Source organism: Oenanthe melanoleuca, chromosome 1 (genome assembly GCF_029582105.1).
Source record: "Oenanthe melanoleuca isolate GR-GAL-2019-014 chromosome 1, OMel1.0, whole genome shotgun sequence".
In the NCBI taxonomy this organism is placed as follows: Eukaryota; Metazoa; Chordata; class Aves; order Passeriformes; family Muscicapidae; genus Oenanthe; species Oenanthe melanoleuca.
Genome location: NC_079333.1, coordinates 37080227 through 37103904, shown reverse-complemented (window position 1 = coordinate 37103904; position 23678 = coordinate 37080227). Strand labels below are relative to the sequence as shown.

General features: G+C 39.6%; 2 protein-coding genes across 5 annotated transcripts in view; one reads left to right on the top strand and one right to left on the bottom strand.

The window, feature by feature from the left end:
- CEP57 (centrosomal protein 57) overlaps positions 1-4297 on the bottom strand; it is a 29874-nt gene extending 25577 nt beyond the window's left edge. The window contains exon 1 of the mRNA XM_056484529.1: positions 4018-4297. Coding sequence (XP_056340504.1) covers positions 4018-4065 — 48 coding nt within the window. The 5' untranslated portion in view covers positions 4066-4297. The remainder of the gene's footprint in view (positions 1-4017) is intronic.
- A 323-nt stretch (positions 4298-4620) lies between these two features.
- FAM76B (family with sequence similarity 76 member B) lies at positions 4621-17867 on the top strand. 4 transcript variants are annotated; one of them, XM_056497008.1, is made up of 10 exons: positions 4621-4890; positions 4989-5053; positions 5502-5556; positions 7092-7247; positions 8179-8375; positions 10307-10354; positions 10555-10635; positions 11295-11427; positions 13974-14075; positions 14714-17867. In XM_056497008.1, exons 1-10 carry the CDS (start codon positions 4786-4788, stop codon positions 14801-14803), a joined length of 1032 nt encoding a protein of 343 aa, XP_056352983.1. In that variant the 5' UTR covers positions 4621-4785; the 3' UTR covers positions 14804-17867. The 4 variants fall into 4 exon arrangements, with proteins under 4 accessions (XP_056352983.1, XP_056352973.1, XP_056353002.1 ...); XM_056496998.1 differs by having other exon boundaries at positions 4622-4890; positions 11292-11427; XM_056497027.1 differs by lacking the exon at positions 10555-10635 and having other exon boundaries at positions 4622-4890.
- The last annotated feature ends 5811 nt before the right edge of the window (positions 17868-23678 follow it).

Here is a 23678-nt window from a genome sequence, read left to right as displayed (position 1 = left end):
AATCAGCTTCAGACACTTGTGAAAAATGTGGCTACAGAGATCATGGATTTCCCAGCAGTCTGGGAAAACCAATTTTGCAAAAACCTCCTGTGCTTTAGATGTTGCAATGACCTGAAGGGACCACCTAGTTGGGAAGAAGCTTTTCCAAATAAAGGAGACACGGTAGAATGGTGTGTTTATAGTTTCAACTCAAAAACTGTCTACCTGGCCTAGGCTTTACAATCTGTATGTACAAATTAAATGAAATTCTTATTTTTAACTTCTCTCAACTGCACCCATCACTACACATTTCAGTGACAGAAGTTGAAGGCAACCTAAGAGAGGTGGGCTGCAGGCAGATGCAAAGCTCCCACAGCTTCCCCATTCACCAGTAAGTAAAATGAGAAATTGTTGATTTTGGCAGGGTGTTTTTATGCTTTTGCAGGCAAATTGGGAGTATATCATGACCAAAATTAAAATACAGAAAGTATTAAGTATCTCATAGCAAATTACACAACAGCCCAAAATATATTATGAGGAGCCAAATACGGGGAAAAAATGTAAGAAAATTTTAAAGTCATTTAAAGCCCATGAACAGCTGATTTCCTCTAATAATCACTCTTCCTACAGTAATTCATTGTGGGTAAGAAAATTAGGACCCTAACTACTCTGAGTGTATTAATTGGTGTTTCTAAGCACAATTTTATGACAGCTTTACAGTCTGTGTTTAAAACATTTTCCTACACAACATAATATTTTTTCTCAAAATAACTGCATTTGCACACGCATTTGCCACCACAAAGTGAATTAAAACACTTATCCCTAATTAAGAGCCTTTTAATAAAACTATTTTGAATAGGTGTTTTACGCAAAACACAGTTTTACACTCAGCAGCCTCCCAAGTCTAACCAGAATATGTGACTCCACCAGATCAAAAGCCTGTTAGATGCTAACATAAAAAATGTCATTACAGGATATGACATCAATGAGCAGAGAAGACCAAGACCAAACGATGGAGTAAAAATGAACCAAGCAAAACACAGCACTTCTGCAGCAGCAGTACAGGAATAGCAGCAACATAAGCCTCAGCAACCCAAACAGTAACTATTGATTCAAATATCAATATCCTGTCTGCTATTGATTCAAAAACAAAGGTACATCACAGAACAGTCAGAAGAAAAAGGGGAATCAGGTTGAAGCTAAAGTAGGGCTGACAGCATCACAATCCTTCTAGATGCTACTATCCTCTTTTATGTCTTTACAGGTGAAGTCTTGTCTGAGAATTAAAAGTAACTACATAAAAAACACCAAAGTAAAGGAATTCTTCTGTTTGTTTTTACTGGCGTTAGTAACATTTTTCTAGCCAACAGCAGACTAACTGAAAGAAAATGCTGTGCTCAAAACCCTGGAGCACCAAAGTCACATAAAGCAAAGCAAATTGAGGCTTTTGACTAGTTACAGGTCTTCTAAATTCCACTTGGATGCAGGGAATAGGCAGCAATTTAAATAGTCAGTAATAGTACCTTGTAATAGCAATAGTAATTTCAATGGTGTAATAGTACAGATAACTGCTTCAAATGGCTACTGAAAAAATTTGGAATACCATCTATTACATAGGCAATCGTGGTTTTTTCAGGCTAAACAATAACTTGCTACTATGTATATTTTTCTTTTCTATTTTTAAGCAAAAGAGTGGAAAGAGAGGCTTATATTCAGTTTCATAAATTGCAACTTTAAATAATTTGACTGAATACTTTGAGAAAGTTTATGAAATAGCATGAAAGAATTTCCCATCACAAAGCTCAAACATCATAGCAATTCTCTGCTCTCCTCCCCTATCTCTCAAGTCATCAAAAACCATTTAAATTTGTTCTGGCTCTTGGAAAGTCTCACAGGGAGTATCATGCTCTGATGCTCAGGAAAATTGTGAAAAACAAAACAAAAAAACAGGGAACTCTACATAATTTGTTCTGAATCTCAGCTAGGTCATGTTTGCTAACTACATCTCCTCTCTTTCAGGGAGCTCCTCAGAGTCTTTCCTTCCTTAAGCCACACTAAAGCCTCAGCGTAGTAAATGAAGGAGCTTAACACATAACAGTGAGCTGAGCACATTTTATCTCCACAGGTCTGAGAACATTGCCATCCAAAATTCTTGGCTTTCACCACTGCCTATCAGCTGCCTACTCGAGCAGAAAGAAGGGAATACTAAAAACACAGACCAGAGATAACTTAACGCATCATCAGCACACAGGGACCTCCTGAACACACCGGGAGAAAAAAGACACAAACTCAAACAAAAGGTTTTTTTAAAAGGGATTAAATTAGAATGGGTGCTATTGCAAGCTCTCATCTGGGTGCTCACGACCAAAAAAGAAAGAGGAAAAAATATTGATATCTGGCAATGCTTTAAGTGGTCTTTGCACTTGGTTTAAAAAAACCAAACCAAACCAAAAAAACAACAAACCCAAAAAAACTAAAAAAAAAAAAAAAAAAAAAAAAAAAAAAAAAAAAAAAAACCCAAAAAAACCCAAACAAACAAACAAAAAAAAACCAAAAAAAAAAACAAAACAAAAAAAAAACAACAAAAAAACAACAACCTAACAAGTAAACACAGGGAAATTATGTAGGCAATGAGGAAAAAACCCCCAAATAATGAGATACTGAATGTAGTGATTATAAAACATCCAATTACCCAGTTACTCAAGCTTTCATAGTAATTTTGGAGGGACAATCTCAATTAGCAGCCTATCTTTCCTCATTACTGCAGTACTAGGAAAGTGGGGAAGGAAGGAGAGCTCCTATCACCCACAAGCCAAGTGCCGGCTGTGCCTCCCTGATATAGACTGAGTCAGGAGCACTCTACGTTTCAATAACATCTCTAGTTAAAAGCAGACATAAAAAAGTTAACTTAAGCAATTACATCAAATGAGGAGGAAAAAATGTTGACACAATAATTTTTGTCACCTATCTGCCATGGAGTGCCAGACATACTAAAAGCAACTACTTTCAAGGTTCAGAAAAATATAAAGTTAGGGTTTATCTCTTTTTTTGAACACGTACAGAAAGAAAGTCTACAGTGGGCAACTTTTTTCCCCAAAAGTTTTGTCTGGCTAACTAAATTGATTAAGCAGCCTACATTTACCTATTGAAGACTAAAATGAGTATTCTGACATCCTACCCCAGGCATGCTAGAAACAATTCCAGCCGGCCTCCGTGCACAGAGGCCAGCCCAGCTCCTTCCTCGTGTCACCTGTCACCAGGTGAGTCCCGCTGCTCCTCCACACCCAGGCCTGGGGAGCGGAGCCGACATGGAAATTCTGCTCCCGGGCGTGTAGGTGGTTACCTGTCCCAATCCAGGGACACGGCAAATACCTGTGGAGCCAGGTGCTCCACGCACGCCTAAGGGCACAGCTATCTGCCAAAGCTAAGCCGCAGTGAAGGCAGCGTTTCATCTGCCACAGCTGGGAAACAACCAGAGCAGCAATCCACCGCCCGCTGCCCCAGCACTGCCCGGACTGGGCCGGAACAGGGCTCCAAGTCACCGTCCCGGGCTGTTTCTGAGACAAAAACTCAACACCTTATTCCCGTTCAATACAAACGGGACCGCCCAGCACCGGTATATGGGCACAGCAAGAGGGCTGCCTTCAATAGCAGAGGATCTTTTTGTTCCTGTCGCTTTAGAAAATATGCGTGCGTGCATCACGGGTTTATATACACGTACATATACATATATATATATGTACATATATGTACAAACATACATACGCACACATAAATATACACACACACACATACGTACATACACGCACATAAATACCGATAGACGTGTGTAGATATATATACACATGCGCATATACGTATATATAATATATATATATATACACACATCATTTAACAGACAAGCCAGCTCCCACAGCCCGTACGGCTCCCAGCACGTTGGGGCCCGGCAAGCCGCCAGCCCCGCATTGCCCGGCCGCTATCCCTCGGCTTTCACAGGCCTCCCGCCCGTCCTGCCCCTCACCGCCCGCCGAGCCTCACCATGTACCGATGGCCGCACTCAGCCGCTGCCGTCGCCATGTCGGCCATTGGAGATCCCGCGCCAGCTCATGTCACTTTAAGGCACGGCACCCGCGCGGCAGCTCGCCTGACTGCCAACCCAGCCTGCCAATGAGAAGGGAGGATCGGGTGTAAGTCCCGCCTCGTCCTCATCTCAGAGTTGAGTGACACGGCAGATATCCAATAAAAGAAGAGCGAGGGCGCCGCTCAGCCAATGGAGAGGCACGGGCGGCGGGCGGGCCCTTGCAGGCAGGCGCGCGGGCGGGGGGAGGCGCGTGGGCCCGCGCGGAGGGCGGAAGAGGCCGGCCTTTGTCAGAGGGAGCCCCCGCGCCTCGGCCAATGGCGGAGCAGCGGCGCGGCCGCCGCCCGGCGCAGCGCAGGGCGCCCGCGGCGGGATTGGCGGCGGCGGGGCCGGCGGGGGCGGCGATTGGGCGGCGGCGTTCGAAGGCAGGTTTGGCGCGGGGCGGCGATTGGCTGCGCGGGCGCAGCGCGAGCCCGGGCCCGGGGAGGAGGGAAGGAGGGAGGGAAGGAGGGAAGGGCGGGGGGCGCGCGCGGGGTGACGCCGCCGACACAAGGGGGACGCGGGCGGGCGGGCGGAGCGCGGGGCCCAGGGCGGCACCGGCGGCAGCGGCACCGCGACGGGGCGGCGGCGGCGGCTCCTCCTCGGCGGCCCCGGCGGCCGCTCCGTCCCTCGCCCCGGCGGCACCTCCCCATTCCCCTCCCTCGGCCCGCCCGTGTCCGCCCCGCCGGATGGCGGCGGCGGGCGCGGCGGCCGCCCCGGCGCTTTATGCGTGCACCAAGTGCAACCAGCGGTACCCGTTCGAGGAGCTCTCGCAGGGCCAGCAGCTGTGCAAGGTGCGGCGGCGGCGGGCCGGGGCTGCTGGCGGGGCGGCGGGCGGGGGCGGAGCGCGGGCCGGGGCTCGGCCGGGCAGTAACGCGGCGCTTCCCCGCAGGAGTGCCGCATCGCCCACCCCATCGTGAAGTGCACCTACTGCCGCTCCGAGTTCCAGCAGGAGAGGTACGGCCGGCGCGGCTGCTCGGGGCTGCGCGTTCGCAGGAGCTGGGCCTGGCGGGGCCGGAGCGGAGCGGGCTGAGGGGAGCTCATCAATGCCTATAAATATCGCCGGGGCCGGTGCCAGGAGGATGGTGCCCGGCTCTTTTCCTGCCCAGCGACAGGACAAGGAGCCGTGGCCATAAACTAAAACACAGGAAGTTTCACCTCCCCGTGAGGAAGAACTTATTTGCACGGCGGTTGTGGGGTCTCCCTCTCTGGAGACACTCAGGATCCGCCTGGACTCGTTCTGTGTCACCTGCTCTGGGTGGCTCTGCCTTGGCAGGGGGATTGGGCTGGAGCTCCCGTGCAACCCAGCTCTTCTCTGATTCTGTTTGCAAGTAATTGCGTGGGGAAGGATGTCAAAGTGCACGTTTGTCACCTAATTCAATGTTGTGCCATTTTATCTCTTTAGCAAAACCAACACAATATGCAAGAAATGTGCCCAAAACGTGAAGCAGTTCGGAACGGTGAGTAGTTACTTGTTTCTAAATGCTGAAGCTGAGCTCGTTTGTGCTTCAAACTGAAAACAAAGTTCTCTTGAAACTAATCTTCTTATTTTCTTTTGAGAAAAAAAAACAACACAAAAAACAAAAAAGAAACCCACACTAGAGATTGCTGTCCAGAAAGGTAATTGAAAAAACTGACATCTCTTGATTTCCTCTGTGGGTTACCATTGCTTTTCCCAAATTGAAATTTATTTGGGTTACGTATAGTTTAATAGTTAAGAATAATTTCAGTGTAGCTATTTGTAACAAAGCAATGTTATTTCATGCCACTCACATTAAGTTATTCCCTGCATATTCTCATAAGCACACACTTCATGGCAGGAAGACCATTAGCCTTCATTGTTCCTAACAAGTGGTAAATGAGAAAATCTAGTAATGCTACATACTTTATATAAGTCTTAAAAAATGCATGTTAATCATGTTAAGCTAATAAGTACAAAAGATTTTGAGTATTTTTCTGCATTCATGTTACTTTGCATTTTCTCATATTGAATTTTAGCTTCAGTTCTGTTGGAAAAATGAATTTTTCTATTATGTGAATGCACACATTGTATCTGAGCCACCCTGCAGATACAAGTTTTTAGGAGGTATCAAGATAATCTTGTTGTGCAACAAAAAGGCATAACTTCCCTATACTTGACATAAGCCATATTATTTGAGAAACATAGTATCTGTTGGCATGTAGTCAGGCACTTTGTGAATGTGTATATAAACGGAACAAAGAAATGCTTTCAAAAGCTTAAAATGCAGCAAAATGAGTTGCAGGACAGATCCAGCAACGATTTTATCAGTAGTTCATCAAAAAAACAGAACTGCACTGAAGATAATCAGCCAGTTCTAACCTATGAAAACTGACAGCAATTTTATTTTTCAGCTCTGTATTAGGCTAGTTTAGCATATGATATAAAAGTCGATAGTGTGACCTGATAGTTCAGATCCAATAGATCTGAACTTGTTTTTTTTTTTTTGTTTGGAGGTGGGGCTTTTTTGTTTGTTTTGTTTTTTAAGTTTCCTGCAGAGTTGCAGGGATTAGGATACTAATCTTGGAACTGTAGGGTTATTGAATCCCTGAGCTGTGTAAAGGAAAGGGATGCCATCAGAAATTTCCGGTTTGAAAAAAAACACTTGGTTACTCTTCTGTTAAAGTTGTCTAAGTAATTTCTTAAGTAGTGTAGTAAAACTGAGAGAAAATGTCAACATATTTTAAAAAATACAAAGCTGTAGGTGTAGAGATTAGTGACCAGATAGATGTGTGGGTTTCTTTTATTGTATCTGGGTTTTCATGGAAAGTCCAGGCTGGTTTTAACCCCTGAAGAAGCATCATCTTAGAGGAAAAGTTTAGTACTGAAGATAAAAATGGTAGGAAAAAGGTTCTTTAAGGTAGAGTATTTGAAGCCTTACTAGTTCTGAAGCATCATTGTGCAAATTTAAATACCCGTGTTCATTACTGAAAATACAGGTGTATTGACTTCAGTTCAACTTTTTTTGTTTTTCAGCCCAAGCCTTGTCAGTATTGTAACATTATAGCAGCATTTATTGGCACCAAATGCCAGCGTTGCACCAACTCGGAGAAGAAGTATGGCCCGCCTCAGACCTGTGAGCAGTGCAAACAGCAATGTGCTTTTGATCGAAAAGAGGAGGGGAGAAGGAAGGTAGGCTTTGTTCCACATCTCACATGGTTTAGGCTGACAATAATGTTCCTCCTTCAGAAGAGAAAGATTAACAGGAATGTATCTTAAGTTCTCTAATACTAGATTAAAGTTGCTCATCTGTGCTTTACAATATTTGAATTAGATTTTGTAACTTGCAATTGTTATTTTAGCTACTGAGCTAACTTTTTAATTAAATCACTCAAAAAAAAAAAGAGTTAGCAGACAGTTGTAGCTGGGGAACAGAAGTTAAGCAGCTCATCAGTTCTTGTGTTTTGATATTCATTTTACTTCTGTTTTCTTATCCATTTGACCTCATGTATGTTCATAATTTCAGTCTGTCACTTTACCTCTTCTTATTTGCCTGCCTTGCTTTTAAGTGGAGCACCAGAGAGGTAGACTGCTTGGAGTAGCCCTTTGTTTTCTGTTCTGTTCCTTTCTGTTCTGTTCTGTTAAATAGCTTTGGTGAGTGCCACTTTCTCATTCCAGAAGGTGCTGAGAAAATTACCTCAAAAGCCTCTTGACTGAACCCAAGAATAATGCTGTTTTTACAGAAGAATTTACTTGGTACAAGTAACACGTTGGCTGGACATCTTGATTCTGCCTGCAGTATGATAGGTTGAAAGAGGGCACATGTTGTCTATACTAAAAAACATTCATCCTTTTAAAAAGTTAGTGTTATTTCTGCAATGTAGAGCAGGTCCAGAAATTGCTAGGACCTTTTGTAGCATAACTTTGATGACAAGTGGAATAAGATTCTTTTAGTAAAGTGAAACTTGCATATATGGGAGATACAATAGCAATGTTTCATACCAAAGATGTCTTTTTTTCCCAAAGATAATGGATGAAGTGAAACAAAATCTCCTTGCAAATATTGAGTACATCTCTCTAGTGCAATGTACTTGGAAATAAAACGTGAATTATTTCTCAAAAGGTTGATGGAAAGTTGTTGTGTTGGCTCTGTACGCTGTCCTACAAGAGAGTGTTACAGAAGACAAAAGAACAGAGGAAGAGCCTGGGATCTTCACATTCCAACTCCTCATCCTCATCTCTTACTGAGAAAGACCAGCATCATTCAAAACACCACCACCATCACCACCATCATCATCGTCACAGCAGCAGTCATCATAAGTAAGTATTTCAAAAATTGAAATGTAGCTCTTCATTTTCTGTGTTCTGTTTATACTAGTAAGATGGTAAGAAAAGCTATTTAAGATATGGTGTCAAAAGCAGTAGCAGAGCATTGTTCTTCATGGTCTGTCAAAATCCTTGGATTCTTAGAGTTTAAATGAAGGTGGTTCGTAAAAAAAAAAAAAAAGGAATTCTTGGTGATTGTCAGACTAATTGGTGTTAAATATGGTAACAAGTCTAGGAAAGAGGCTCATGGAATGGCTACAGAAGCAATTTACTTGAGGGTAAATTTCTATTTGGGTTTCTACACAGCAACTGCTGTATGGTAGCTGCATTTGCCAAACGTGTGTTAGCAGTGAGAATCCTCATCCTGACTTGTTTCACCCTGACTTATTTGTGTATAAATACTCACAATTAGGAGGAGAAGCAGAAACAGCAGTGTGGGATTACCTTCAGTGTAGGACCAGTTCATACCTCTTTGCTAGTTTTAATCACCAAGTCTTGCTGGAGTAGGCAGTTTGGGAGTGGCTGTGATACAGACAGAGGGTTCAGTTACTGTCACTCTAACAACATTTCACATAGCTTTGTCCCATTTTCTGCAACTTTTCTCAACACATTTTCTCTGGCCATGGCATAGACATTGTACCAACCTTAAGGTACATACCAAATTTATTTAGTCATAAACACCAGAATTCATGTGGGATTTTGTGCTGCTGTGATAGTAGTCATGATTCTTTTTTTCACTGATAGATTTGTGGCAGCATAACTTCAGACCTATTTATTTTTTGTGTTTGATAGTAAACACTGTGTCTGCAATGGTAATGACCCTGATCCCAGACACACAGACACTTTATTTCTAAACTTTACTTTTCTAGTGTTTATAATTTTTCATCTTGTCTGAAATTTGCCTAAGTGTGACGTAAAGATAGAAGCAAAAGTAAGGTGAAATTATATTTGCAATGAGTAAAAGAGAAAGGCCCATATTTTCACTTCAAAAATGAGAACAGTAAGATTTGGCGTTTTAGGAGTTCAAAGAAAAAAAATATTCTTGTCATGCGTAGACTTATTGTACTGTTCCCAGTCTTTTAAATCTCTGCTGAAAATTGAATTACAGTAAGTTAAATCTAATTTAATGCATTTGGCACAGGTGCAGTAAGGATTAAATAAAAAAATAAGCTCTTTACTGCAGAACAGAGTTTCTGATATACTCAAGAGTTATAACAGTATGCATATTGATACAGATCACAGTGTTCCTGGTTTCCCATCTTTTTTGTCTTTCTGTAGACTGCCACGGGTCCATTACTTCTGGTCCAATTAATATGATTCTTTTTACCTGTCCATTTCAGTTATTGTTAAGATCAGACAATAGAGACAATGAGGTAGAAATACAGATTCTTTGAACTATTTCACTCAGTGCAATCTTCTGCATTCTACCATTCCAGTGTTCTTTATTTGTTCCTTTTGAAATGATTGAAAGCATATGATTACAACCTGAAAAGCAGTTATTTTCAGGGATCCAAAACTTAACTTTACTCTTATGGCACCAAATGAGCACCACTTCAGGCAGGGTTCAAATGGCAGTATGAGAATCCCAGGAGATCTGCTTTAGACCAGCTTCCTGAGCCCAAGATCAGCAAGACAAGGTTCACAAAAATTGGGAGATAACAGCAGGAAAGTTTGGCTATCAGTCTTGAGGTCTACCGTCTGTGAGCTGCAATAATGTATATATTTAGCCAAGAAATACTTTTATAGCATCTTGACATACTAAAGCATGGTCAGAAACTTCAGTGTCCAACTGAAAATTCATAATTGCTCACTGCATTAGGAAAAAAAAGGGGGGAAGGATTTTTCTCAAGTACAGATACCATTCACATAAGCTTGCAAATAATGGTGTGTTTGATCAGTTACTAAGTACATTTCACATATTTCAGAATCAGCAATCTGAGTCCAGAACAAGATCAGGGACTATGGAAACAGAGGTAAATACGATATTATTTATTAATTTTATTTTAATTTATCTTTCAGTTTTCATTTAAAGAATTTCTTTTTTTCTTGCATTTCTGGCTAGTCTTTAGCATTCCACCTAGGAGCATGAGTTAGTTTTTTTACATGTACCAAATGGTGATATTAGAGAGTTGCATAGTATGAGGCTTTAGGTTTACATTTTGTTTGATTTCAGCCATAAATCCTCTGCAGCTATTCAGAATGAAACTCCAAAGAAAAAACCCAAACTGGAATCCAAGCCATCAAATGGAGATAGGTAAAGTTACATTTTTGTAAAGCTGAGCCATTTGAACCAAAGAGAGCACTGATTTGTGGCCAGTTGCTGTTCTTTGTTTGTCTGAAGAATGAGGGATGTGAAACTTGTGTCATGCCAGATGGATTGTAGGGTGGCATCTGAGTGCTGTCAGTCAATTAAATTACTTTATTAGCAGAAAGCTAGCACTATTTTCCTACTTCTAAGCTGTTTGGGGAAAAAATAAACAAATCTTATGTACAAAGTAACAGTTATCAACACAATGGTGTTCCCTCACATCGGGAATTGTTTTATCTAGGACCTGCTGCTTTAAGCTGACCCAGTATCTAGAGAATTCTTTTGAACCTTAATGTGGGAGACTGAATCTTTTTTCTGTCTCTGGCCAAATGATCAGAATAAAAGTTAAAAGTGGCTGCTTCAGTCAAAAGGTATTTGTCCCCCTCAAAGCTAATACTGAATTATATTTCTGCAGGTGTATGTAATGTGTGCCATTAGTAAGGTAATTTGCCAGTTGCATCCATTTCTGTCAGGTACATACTTTTTTTGCATTAGTCCTTAAGGATGTTTATGGAATTATTAATTATTGAATTTGAACTTTTTTTAAACTGTTTTTCCTTTTTCTTTTGATGCTGTAACTAACTATTGTTTTTCATTTTTAGTAGCTCTATAAATCAGTCTGCAGACAGTGGAGGAACTGACAACTTTGTCCTTATAAGTCAGCTGAAAGAAGAAGTAATGTCACTTAAACGTCTTCTGCAGCAAAGAGATCAGACTATTTTAGAGAAAGATAAAAAGGTAAAAATTACACTTGCTTAGTAAGAACTTTATTATTTTGTTTTCTGTTTTGTAGGCTCCTAAAAATGCCAAAACAATATGATAAAGCAAAAGTCAGATACAATTGTTTTATATAGCAGCTAATCAGATCTTAACATTTAAAGGAAAACTTTTGGACTCTTGTATCATAAATATATTTTATCTCTAAGTCAAAGAGTAATTCATCTTACCTCACTTCAGTCATGCAGAAATTAGCCTGTTACTCAAAAAGTGCCAGACAGTGGTTTGCGTGTTTTACATGCTCTTAACTAAATCATGGCAAAGAGTAGTAACCATTCTGGGTTTAACGTATTTTTTATTAAATTTTAAACTAAAGCAACTCTAGCCATAATAAGTCAATGTCCAAATTTACATTTGTTGTATACGGAAATTAAGTGGTTTGTTTTTATAGGATTGGTAAGCATGTGTGCTGTGGGTTGTCAAGTCTTTGTGGGTAGTCAGAGACTAGAAGAAAAGCTTGGATTAAGTGGCTCTCATTCAACAAAAGTGAAATTGTCAGGCTCAAGTGGCTGCAGCAAAACTTTTACAGAAGATTCAGCCTTCAAACAAACTAATGACTAACAAGAAAAGAGATATAACATGAAATAAACACTTTGATTTGCATTTATTTTATTTCTCTGCCATCTGAATAATTAGGGGCTTTTAGGACACTGTAGCAGTGGCTGCAGAATGTCTGTTCGGGATTGAGTAGGTTATGGAATTATATTCCAAACAAATGTAGTATATTTTCAAGTAAATTTTTGATTGTGAATGCATGGTGGTCTACCTAACATTGATGGTTAAGACTCATTCATACTGAAAAGAAAATGCTTCCACTTTTATGTCATAGTTCAGTATCTTCATTTCTACACATACTTGTATTTTGTAAAGAATATTGAACCTATTTCCATTTATGTCACTGTTAAAATACACCTAGTGTTGGAAACACTTGCTATTTCAAGCCTCTAAGTGTTTAATGTGAAAGAGCTGAACAGTCTATCATGGGTTCTTTTTAGGTATTTTCTTCAAAGGATGGACATTAGGCCCTTTCTTATAAAGCCAGGAGAAGGTCACGAGTCAGTAGGAAATACACTTATTTCTTTTTATTTTTAATCTACTGGGCAAAGCTAACAAAAGTGGTCAGTAAGGAAATGTCACCTACTTCTGCATAACCATTGCAGTGACTTGTTTTGTGCTGTTTCCATAGGGAGAACATCTACTGATTTTAATATCCCTACTGCTAAAACAATTGGACTAAAGAGTTCTTCAAACTTAGTCTCCTTCAGGCATGAAGTCCTCACTTTCAGAGTGTCACTTACTTTCTCAGCTGCTGCAGGGAGGAGAATAGCTGAACACATTACACAGTGTTTGCATAGCTGAAAAAATTAGAACAAATGAACATACTGTAGTTTTTTGTACTGTGAGATGGTAAATTTGAAGACATGTACTGAGTGAAAAGCGTGAGCCATACCTGTGGGAGATTATTGTTAAAGTGGTTTCTCAACATTTGTGAAGCGACAGCATTTGAACAGTTTTGAATGCTCCAAAAGTAAAACCTCTGAATTGTATAGCATGGCCACAAAAACAGCTCAGTACACCAGCTTTACGGATAATACTCATTCATCACTGAGTCAGGGTATCAGCCATGTCATTATCAGTGCTTATTGTTTGCAGTACTAGCCTCATTTGTCTTTCTAAACAAAATGGTAGTGAGAAACCACAGCATTGCCATGGGGCCTTGAGATTTCATTATTAGGAGAGGAGCACAGTTTGCTGAATGTTCACAGGTAGTGTGTTTGCTTGTCTAGTTGCATACTTCACTGTGGTGCAACACTACCATAATTTGTTTTATATTTGGTGTGAGCTATGTGGGTTTGCACTGGATGCCCTATAGGTGCAAACCTTGAGCAGCAGTGTGTGTTCAGTGAGTTATGTACCATTATAGCAACATATCTGCACTTGACCATTTGACTGACTGCTTTTTGAACAATATCTGTTTTATTAGGTGTTATGGCAGGCATCTTTGCTAGCAAAGAGACTTCATTTCCTAGTAAATATGGAATGTATACATTGTATATGCTTATCCTTCTGCTTAGGACAAAATGTAGCATAAAAGGACACAAAAGAATCCTTTTTATTGTCTTTGTAGAGAAGATTCTTTGGGTGTTACCACACCATATAACTGAGACATGTAACTGAAGATTGTGATAAGTATCTCACAGCTGGAAGAACAGCAAACATTATAAATCACCAGTCTTGTATTTGAGTATTTTTTTTGTTGAGGTTTAGCCTTTTTTATACAAAATCCTGAGCAGCTAGTATGGTTATATGACTACCATTGCTTTCTGCTTATAAAATAGGTATACAGACTTTTCAAACTGCTTCTCAAGTGCTGAGCTGTCAGTACTGCAATAGTAAATACAGTGTTTTCTGAGATTCCTGAGCCTTCACTAAAGACTTCACATATTGACTAGAAGGTTATATCTTGTTGCAGTTCAAGGAATCTTCATAGGATATGTGTTTTTCAGTTGACAGAATTGAAGGCAGACTTCCAGTACCAAGAGTCTAACTTGAGGACAAAGATGAACAGTATGGAGAAAGCTCACAAGGAAACTGTGGAACAATTGCAGGTGCGTAATTGCTTATCAATACTTGGGAAATACTTCAGATGGAATCGTATATTCAGGCTGTTCACTCAGCTTGCTTGCTTAGCATGGTTCACTCCAATACAGTAATACCAAGTTCATGAGTGGTCATTGCCATGCCTAACTTTGGATGCATTGTACAGCAGCTCTGCAGTCAACAGACAGTCTCCATATGAGTTAAACTCACCCTTTTATCTTTGAAAGGTAAAGCCTTGCCTCACATACTTTCTCAAAGTTTGTGTTTTGTATCTGTTCTTCAACAATTTATGAGTTGTCATGGGCTATAGATCTGATTTAAGGACTCCACATTGGCACATTGGTAGCTAGATGTCTCTTGTTAAAGCATTCTTTATCAGGAAGAAACCCTGAATTACTTGCCTGGTAAATCACAGACTGAAGAGACACCCTGTGCAATAGTGGGTATGTTAAATTTTGCAATATGGGTGTGGTTACTTTCTCTTTTGAAGACAGAATATGCTTATAAAAAACATACAGTACTTTGAAAAGTGATCATTACCTTCTGTGAATGTTCTTAGCATGTGCATTTTGAGAATTTGTTCATAAATGCAAAGTGCCTGACACTACTATTCAGTAACTTATACCTTTTTTAATCTGTATTGCAGGCCAAAAACAGAGAACTGCTCAAACAGGTTGCAGCATTGTCAAAGGGTAAAAAGTTTGATAAAAGTGGGAGTATCCTCACATCTCCTTGAGGAACTGATTCTTCGTGGGGTTTGCTACTCAATGTACATTTGAGTAATTCTGTGAAGCCCTTAAAATCCTGTGTAGTGGAAAAAATATTTTTGCACACCAGATTAGTTGGCATGTTTCCTACATGTTTTTATAATTAATATGCAGCTTTTTTTAGTTACTGTTCAGATGAAATACTTCAACTGGCTTGAAGAATGTTTTTATTTTTTTGATATTGGAAACCTTTTGCCAGCAATAGTATTAAACAATTGCATAGAGAACATAGCAGTGCTCTCTCTGAAAGGACAACATGCAATAACAAACTAGGTGTACTTTTTACAAAGTAGCAGCTGAGTCTTTTAAACTACACTGATGTCAGCCAAAAGTTTATGAATCTGCAGTGACACTGAACACTGGTTTCTGGCAACCGTTCTTTTACTTTGTATGAAAATATAAATTTGGAATGGAAATCATGGTGCTCTCAAGTGGAACTAAAAAGAGGCATATATGTATGTGTAAATACAACTGTAACGGTTATATTCTTAGTTATAACAAGTAATTAGTGTTTTACATTCTTGTGATAGGGACTGACTGAAAAATTATCTATTGTACAGTAACAGAGGCAGTGTGGTTTTTGTAAGATTTACTGTAGACTTTTCTTGCAAGTGCCTTTCTCCAACTGTTTATTTATAGGGATGTTGGTATTTTGTACATAAGGTTTTTATGTTTTAAAATCATGTTTAATAAATGTTTTATGTAAATATAAATGTGTGTACAGAGGAATCTGAAACAAAGATCAAAGTGGCTAGTGCAGTGCTCAAGGCAGCATTAAGAGCTGGCTAGCTGATTGATGGACAGTGAGCATTGGCTTTAGATAACCTTTGTAGCTTGTGTCTGTGAGGTGTAGAATTTTATTAGTGCTGCTCATGCCAAACACGTCCTGAACAAAAAACAAAATATTTTTTTGCCACACTGGAGTTTCGTGGTTTGTTTATACATTTTTCCCATTTGGCACAGCACTAATTTTAATTCCATAGCAGACATTGTACTCCAATGTTACATCCTTATTTAGTGATACACACAAAGTTTTAAGTACTTTTATTCCCCATTGTCTGATTTAATGTACTTGGTTGTAACTTATGGTGATTGTTCTTAATGATTTGCAACATTCACATCCCCCACTGAAGATGCACACTGAGAAAAGAGTAGCCAATGGTCTTGAAATTAACCAAGGGAACGGATGTGATGTCATAGGGTGGGTTATAATGTTCTGGGTGGATTTTCTTTCTAAATTACATCAGTTTAAGTTTAGCTCTGCTCCTAATGGACATGAGTCACATTCAGAAATTTCTGTTAAACAATAATTGAGTGTACTCCAAGGTATCTGTTCATGAAGGTAAGTCATGAATCAGCATAAAAGCAAGTAGACTTTCATGGGTAAAGGTTTAAGTCAGCTCTGGATACTGACTGGTAACAGGGTAGCTGGCGATATTTCAGCAAGCTGGTGTAGAAACAGCTATGCATTTTTAATTAAAGAACAAAAGTCTCTAGACCCTTGGCTGTTCACCCAGGTACTGAACTATGAGCACCTTCTCAATAGTTCAGAGGAGTTCCAGCAGCAACAGACTACTGAAAAACTTGAGCTATCTTGTTTCATATCATATGTGTATTTTTATACCCTAAAATCATCTTTGTAAGTTTATAAAAGCTCCTCTTTAAACATATTAAACTAGGGTAGAGAATGCTGCTATCTTTGGGGTTGTTACTAATTTTTTTAGTATACAAATTTATGACTTTTATTAATACAGAATTAGTGTTTGGGTCATTTTTTTTCCAGTTTGATGGTGACCCATATTCAGTGAAATGAGTTTTAAAATAGCAAAATGAAATATTGGAATTGAGATTACTTAATGATATCGGTTCAAGCTGCAATCAGGATAGTTTAAAGAAATAAACACAAAAATGTGTTAGAATTAATTGACTTTATGAATCCCAGTCAAAATAATTTTTAGGGGTTTCCTGGTGTTTATTTCCAATTAAATACCTGTGGATTTTCTTACATGATCTCATTTTTAAAATGAGTTTTTTAAAGTTCTTAACTAGCCAACTGAATCCCAGTCCTGAGAATTGTGTCCTGGAGCTGTAGATTATTGACATAATAAACTGATGTTCTTTAAACGTGGATCTGAGAGGAGATTGTTGTATGTATTGTGCTTTTTAGCCTGTTTCCAGATGTTGATTAGCATTGACCAGTAATGGCCATTTTGGCTCAAGTTATTTATGTATTTTAAGCCTGTGAATATTGCAGTCCCCTTTTAGATAGTTTGTCCAAATCCACGTTCTGCAGTGAAGCTGTTCAGCTGTCCACATGTATAGATTATTGAAATGCTGTACTGGCACACATCTGACCGTTGACATTTTGTACCTTTTCTAAATCCAATGTTTCACAATAAAATCTTGTCAAAACATTTATCTGTCCTTTAGAATTTATTCAAAAATCCATATTTTTGTTAATATTTCATGCTTTCATTACAAGAGAGTAAGATTCTGTATCTGGTCAAGGCAATTACAGAGAGGAAAAAATCTATGAGTTTCAGAGCAACTCAAAACTGTTGATACTTTGTGTTGGGTATAGTAATGAACAATATGCAATTCTAATACTGGATTGCTCTCAGTCTCATTTTAATGCCAACTTGCAACAGCAGCTTTGAAGCCATTTATTTTTAAAACTGAGAGCAAGTCAAAACTGAGTGTGGTGTACTTATTTTAGGTGTGGCTTCCACGTGACACATGCAAAATGAATGTAACTGGCCATGTAACCAACTGACTCCTGAAAAGAGATTTGCATCATTTGAAGCAAATTTCCTTAAAGAATGTTTAAATTTAATATAATCTGTATATAGGCATTCAGGCAGGTCTTTAGTACCTTCAAAAGTTCAGAATCCACACTGATTTTTATGAAAACACTGATGTTTATGACTATAAACTATAGCTACTGAAATGGAGTAGAAGCTTTTCATGTTATTTTTATTCATTCAAATGATTACTAAAATATTGGTACTACAATAAAAGATATATTTTCTGATATATTATGTGCAATTGCTTTAGCTTTCCTCATGGAAGAGGTACTGATATATGAAATTACTTCTGTTGAACTCTACAGAAGAAGTAGGGGGTATCAGGCAAAGGGATTATTGAGGCTGAAAGGAGATATTTGTGGTGTGAGAAAGAAGGAGGGTAATGGAGGTGTCAGGGCTAATGGGGAGGAGAGACCTCTGAGATGCCATGTTACTTGTTTATGCAATGTATTGAATCACACAGCTGGGTTTTTTTAAGGGATATGTATTTTCTATATCTGTAAAATGCAGCATTGCTTAAGGGAGATTTTTTATTTTATTGGGGGCTGTTCGTTTTTAGCAATACTAGAGTCCAGATTTTAGAAATTAACAGAATAAACCTAAATAAATACAAAAGATGTACAATGTAACATCCACCTCATAAACAGTCAAAACTGTGTAAGTTGAAAAAAAAAACAGGTAAAACTACAACAGACAGACGCATACTGTAACCCCAGCTGGGTAATGGTGCAAGTTCCACTGTATGGCTCCAAGTGACTATTCTTACACATTAGACAGAAATTGTCCTTGAAGGTATGTCACTCAGCAGCACATGAATCATTGACATTTTCCCTTGCTTTCACCTAAACAGAAAACAAGTCTGGATTTGTCTATTTGCCTTTGAAAACGTTCATTGTACACCAGCACAGTTCTAACTGACCTTGCTGCTCATGGCAATTTCTCTTCAGTGTATCTCCTGATGGGTAAAATTAATTTTGCATTTTGACCGAAGGAGGTTTAAGTGCCATAGATGCTGATGTGCTAGGCAAGCCAGGGGAAAATTGAGATTTGTTTGTGAAGTGTTCATTTTCCTCCTGCTAAGGGTTTCTGACTGGAGTTCTTGGGTAAGTACATTAATTTTTAATTGTGAATTGGAAAACAGGCATTCCAGCTTCTGGAAAATACCCACATCACCTTCGCATACAAAAGGTCAGTATTGGAGGTGTAAGCAGAAAACTACTTTTATAGGGTCTTCTTTTCGCTGCAGAAGGTGTGGGAACAAACAAAATAAGATTGGACTAACAAATAGGAGAGAGTTTAGACCCAGGCGATATTATTATGGGTTGGGTCAGAGAAATGTGATGTATTCCTCCTATGGCTTCTATGGGTATTAGAATTTGCAAACTGATTTTTCCCAAATTGATTTTTACCTCCTGTGGTAACCCCTCTCCCACTTTTTCAGTACCTTAGAACAATGTATTTTGAACTGAGTGCTGAAAACCCTAAGATGTTTTCCCCTATTTGAATCAATAGATAAATGTGTTTTGCTTTATTTCAATAAAAGGTGTAGAGCATTTGCAATTTGTCCTTCATCAGGTGCATCAGCTCATGTCTTCAGTTTTATTTTATAGAGGTTTCTTGGGAAACTTTTTACAACCTTCCAAAAAGGGGAAGAGCTGTAAAGCTGTATTTGCTGGAATAACTTAAATCACTGCTGAAAGGCAAACACATAAATTCAAGGTGACTCCACTGAAGCAGTCCAGTGGTGTTCATTCAAACAGTTGCTGTGCTGTAGCTGCAGAGCATGTTACAAAACACAACCAGGAATAGTCATTTCAATCATTCCTTCAAGATCTACGAGGATTTGCTTGCTAGTCACTTACCTGACAGGGTGCAGTATTCAATAAAGCTACTAAAAGGCTTTTTGCCTAATCATAAAATCATGGAGTTTAAGTTCCAAAAGATCATGGAGATCTAGCCATTGACCCAGCCATGGCCACCTGTAATCCCTGTCCCTAAGTACAGAATCTACACATTTTCTGAACACTTTCAGGGATGGTGATTCCACCACTTGCCTGGGTAGCCTGTTCCAGTGCTTGACAGCCCTTTCCATGAGGAAATGTTTCTTAATAACCAATATAAACCTCCCTAGTGCAATTGGAGGCTATTTCCTTTTGTCCTACCACTTGTTATCTGGGAGAAAAAAATTACTCTCAACTCACTATAACCTCCTTTCAAGTGGCTGTAGAGAGAAATATTTCCCCACCAGTCCTCCTTCTCTTCAGGCTAAATACTCCCAGCTCCCTCAGTCACTCCCCATCAGATCTGTGCTCCAGCCCCTTCCCCAGCTCCATGTCCCTTCTCTGGACACTCTCCAGCCCCTCAATGTCTTTCTTGCAGGGAGGGGCCTAGAACTGAGCACAGGATTGGAGCTGTGGCCTCAGCAGTGCCCAGTGCAGGGGGACAATCCCTGCCCTGCTCCTGCTGCCACACCACTGCTGGTCCAGGCCAGGATGCCACTGGCCTTGCTGAACCTTGTATAAGTGGCCTCAACCCATCAATCCAGTCGGTTCAGCTCCCTCTGCGAGCCCTTCCTGCCCTCCAGCAGATCAACAGTCACACTTGGTGTCCCCTGCAAGCTGACTGAGGGCACTCAATGCCTTTTTCCCCAAATCACTAATAAAGATGTTAAACAGGAGTGGCCCCAGTACTGATCCCTGGGGAACCCCACTTGTGGCCAGCTGCCAGCTGGATCTAACTGCATCCATCACCACTCTCTGAACTTGGCCATCCAGCCAGTTTTTATCCAGTGAGCATTGCACCTGTCCAAGCCATCAGCAAACAGCTTGTCCAGGAGAATGCTGTGGGAAATGGTGTCAAAGGCTTTATTAAAGTCCAGACAGACAATATCCACAGCCTTTCCCTTATCTGCTTTGTGGGTCAGCATATAAGGAGATCAGGTTAGTCCAGCAGAATGTGCCTTCCCTAAATCCATGCTTGTTGGGCTTGATCCTCTGCTTGTCCTGCATGTGCCTCATGATGCACAGGGTGATCTGCTCCATGACTGCAATGACCCCATCACTGAGCTACATTTCTTGATTGCTGAGCACAAGACAGCCTCCAACTATCTTACATCTGCAAAAGTGGGGCGAGCACTTGGTACCTTCTCTTACTGGATGGCAAGATACTATTTTCCATTAAAAACCAAATTGCCTTGTAAGATGCATTTGAAAATTATTCCTTCATTCTTTCACTGAAGATACTTTAGCCTTTCTCCAGTGAAAAATATTCTCCAGTTTTTAGGGTGTGATTAGTACAGTGTTTTTTTTCTCTTAGTTTGCTCAAAGGCAGTGATATGTAAAGATTTTTTTAAAGCAAGCACAATTTTGGATCATGTTTATCAAAACTGATGGAATGTATCCCTTCCCTACTTCCTGATGCTAAATATTAAGGGAAAACAGAGCTAAGTAGGATGGCTGCCTACCTAAGATTAGCCACTAGATGCTGCTTAAACCCCACAGTGTATGGTTCTGCTTTCTGTGCAGCAGCACTGAGGCTAAAATGAGAATGTCCCAAATGCTGGATATGGTACATTGGAATGCTTTTTCTATGTGAGGATGACTGTGCAGTGGAACAATCTGCCCAGCTGGTGGTAAAGTCTCCATTCATGGAGATGCTCAAAAGCTGCCCAGTCATGGTCCTGGGCAACTGGCTCCAGGTGGCCCTGCTTGAGGAAGAGGATTGGACCAGATGACATCCAGAAGATACTCCCAACCTCAACTGCCCTGTAACTGACTCCTAAACAGGGCAATATTTTTTTTCCCTAATCTATTAAAATACAGTATTTTTTAATGAAAAAAATAGGAAAGCAATGTTTTGATGTGTTCAGTTTTTCCCTCACAGTGTTCAGTTCATTTGAATAGAAGAGGAAAAAACCCAACATTTTTTGTAATAGCCATTCACCTGCTAGGCAGAGTGCTGCACTAGGGAAACATTAAATTATATTTGTGATTGTTACATAACCAGCAAGATAGTTTGCTGAACTTGTAAAAGATAGAGCTTTGCATGAAGAAGCATTTCTAAAAGTTATTTTTGGTAGCAAATTTCAAGTAAACAGAGCAAGGAAAAGTAGCTTCCCATCTATTTCTTTCCTGTTAATCTGTTGCCGACATGATATAATTCTTATACTATGCAAAGTCAGGAACAAGTCTGTTTGAAAATAGTAAAGTTCCCAACAGTACTTATCTTGCTGTCCAGACCTCTAAAGCCCTTTTGCACTGTTTTGTTTTATGTTTAGTGACAGTGTTCTAAGTTTGGTGTGAAGCATGTAGGACCTCAAGAATATGTGTAGCACTCCTTTCCCTTTATCCACTGATTTTTGCACAATATTTATGTTATTACATATTTTTAGTTTATTAATTCAGTTGAAAAAGCAAACTCACAGTTCAGAGTAGCTCTTCACATCTTTCCTTCTGTCAGGAGAATAGTCCTATCATGAGCACAGGTACATTTATTTTCCTGAAAAGTATCCTTGCAACAACTCACTGAATATTGTTCCTGAGGCATACAGAAATCATAGCAAAAATCAGATACCACCTTAACCCATTCTGTCATAGTTAACATTTTAAGTTGAGTAAACTGGGTGATAGTGTGGGAAAAAACTATAAGCAATTGAGATAATTTTAAAAAGCAGTAAATATGAATTTTGTAGTGATTCAGAATGCACTTATAAACTTGATTCTACTGTCAAGATTGCTATCAGGCTGATAAACATGCTTTATCTTATAAAGACACAAAATGAGATGCTTTAGAAAACAAAATAAAAACATGCTTTTCATTCTTCAGCTATAGTTAGGAACACAGATATTGATATATTATTTACTAAAATAGAATCGAGCTTAGATAAAAACAGTAATTTATGTAGTCTAAAAATATCTCTGCTTCTTCAGTAGAACATGAAAGAATTTTTTGGTAGTTGACAGAAAATGATTTCTCAAGAGTTAAGTTTTCTTTCTAAACCCATTGGAAGTTTCCTCTAGCTTAATTTCTGTTTCTTAAATCTTACTAGCATTGTAACTGTAATTTTCTGGCAGAAAGGTCCATAAATTGATCCATTTAATCACAATTTCTGTGATTGTTTTTCTTCATTAATACATTCATTGGCTTAGGATTTAAAGACTGTGACTCTGCCCTCAAGGGTCAGTGTATTCAAAAGTTCTCCCAGCACTCTGATTCAATTATACCACTTTGTTGCTAATTAGCACCATTGACTTTTCCTCTTCACAGTAAGATTTGTTCTTCCAGGAGTCAATAATTTAGTCATCATAGATCTGGGGGAGGGAAAAAGGCACCATCAGCTCCTTGATGTAAAATACACTTCCAGTGTTGTTCCAGTGCTAATTTTTACCAACAGGCAGAAAGTGGAAGCCTTGAGAAAGAAAATACCTGAGGCTCATCGGAGAAGGAAGAGGCAATGCAGATGATGGACCCCTGAGGAGTAGACTGCTCAAATTACACCTTTGTTAGCTGGTTTAAGATCAAGCTGAGAGGTTTTCAGTGACCAGTTCCTCCAGGATAAACATCTCTGGCACTTGGGGCCATCCACACTGCCCACGAGGGGGACAGGCAGTCCAGGCTTCCCATCAAGTCACCAGAGAGCAGCTTGGACCAAAAAATGAGTTTTCATTTTCCTCCTCTGAGGAGGAAAAAAGGAGCCTATTTTACATCACTGTATATGGGTCTTAACTTGCTAACAGAGGAAGTGTGAATGCTTTTAGAGTAACTTTTCCTAAAGAAGCCTCTTTGACTTATTTCTTAGGGTTTTGCTGCACATGCAAATTCTGGACAGAGTATTCTAATGTATATTACCTTCTGTATCCAAGTGGGAAATTCTTCTTTTCATTTTCCCAGATGTTCAAGATGCAATTGCACTCATTGATGCAATTTTGAGGCTAAAAGGCAGAATTCTATGCCTTGCTGACCCTACAATAATATTGCTAAACAGACCTTAGAAGGGAAAATAAAGAAAGAAGAAATGAGTAGTTCTAATTTATATAAATTA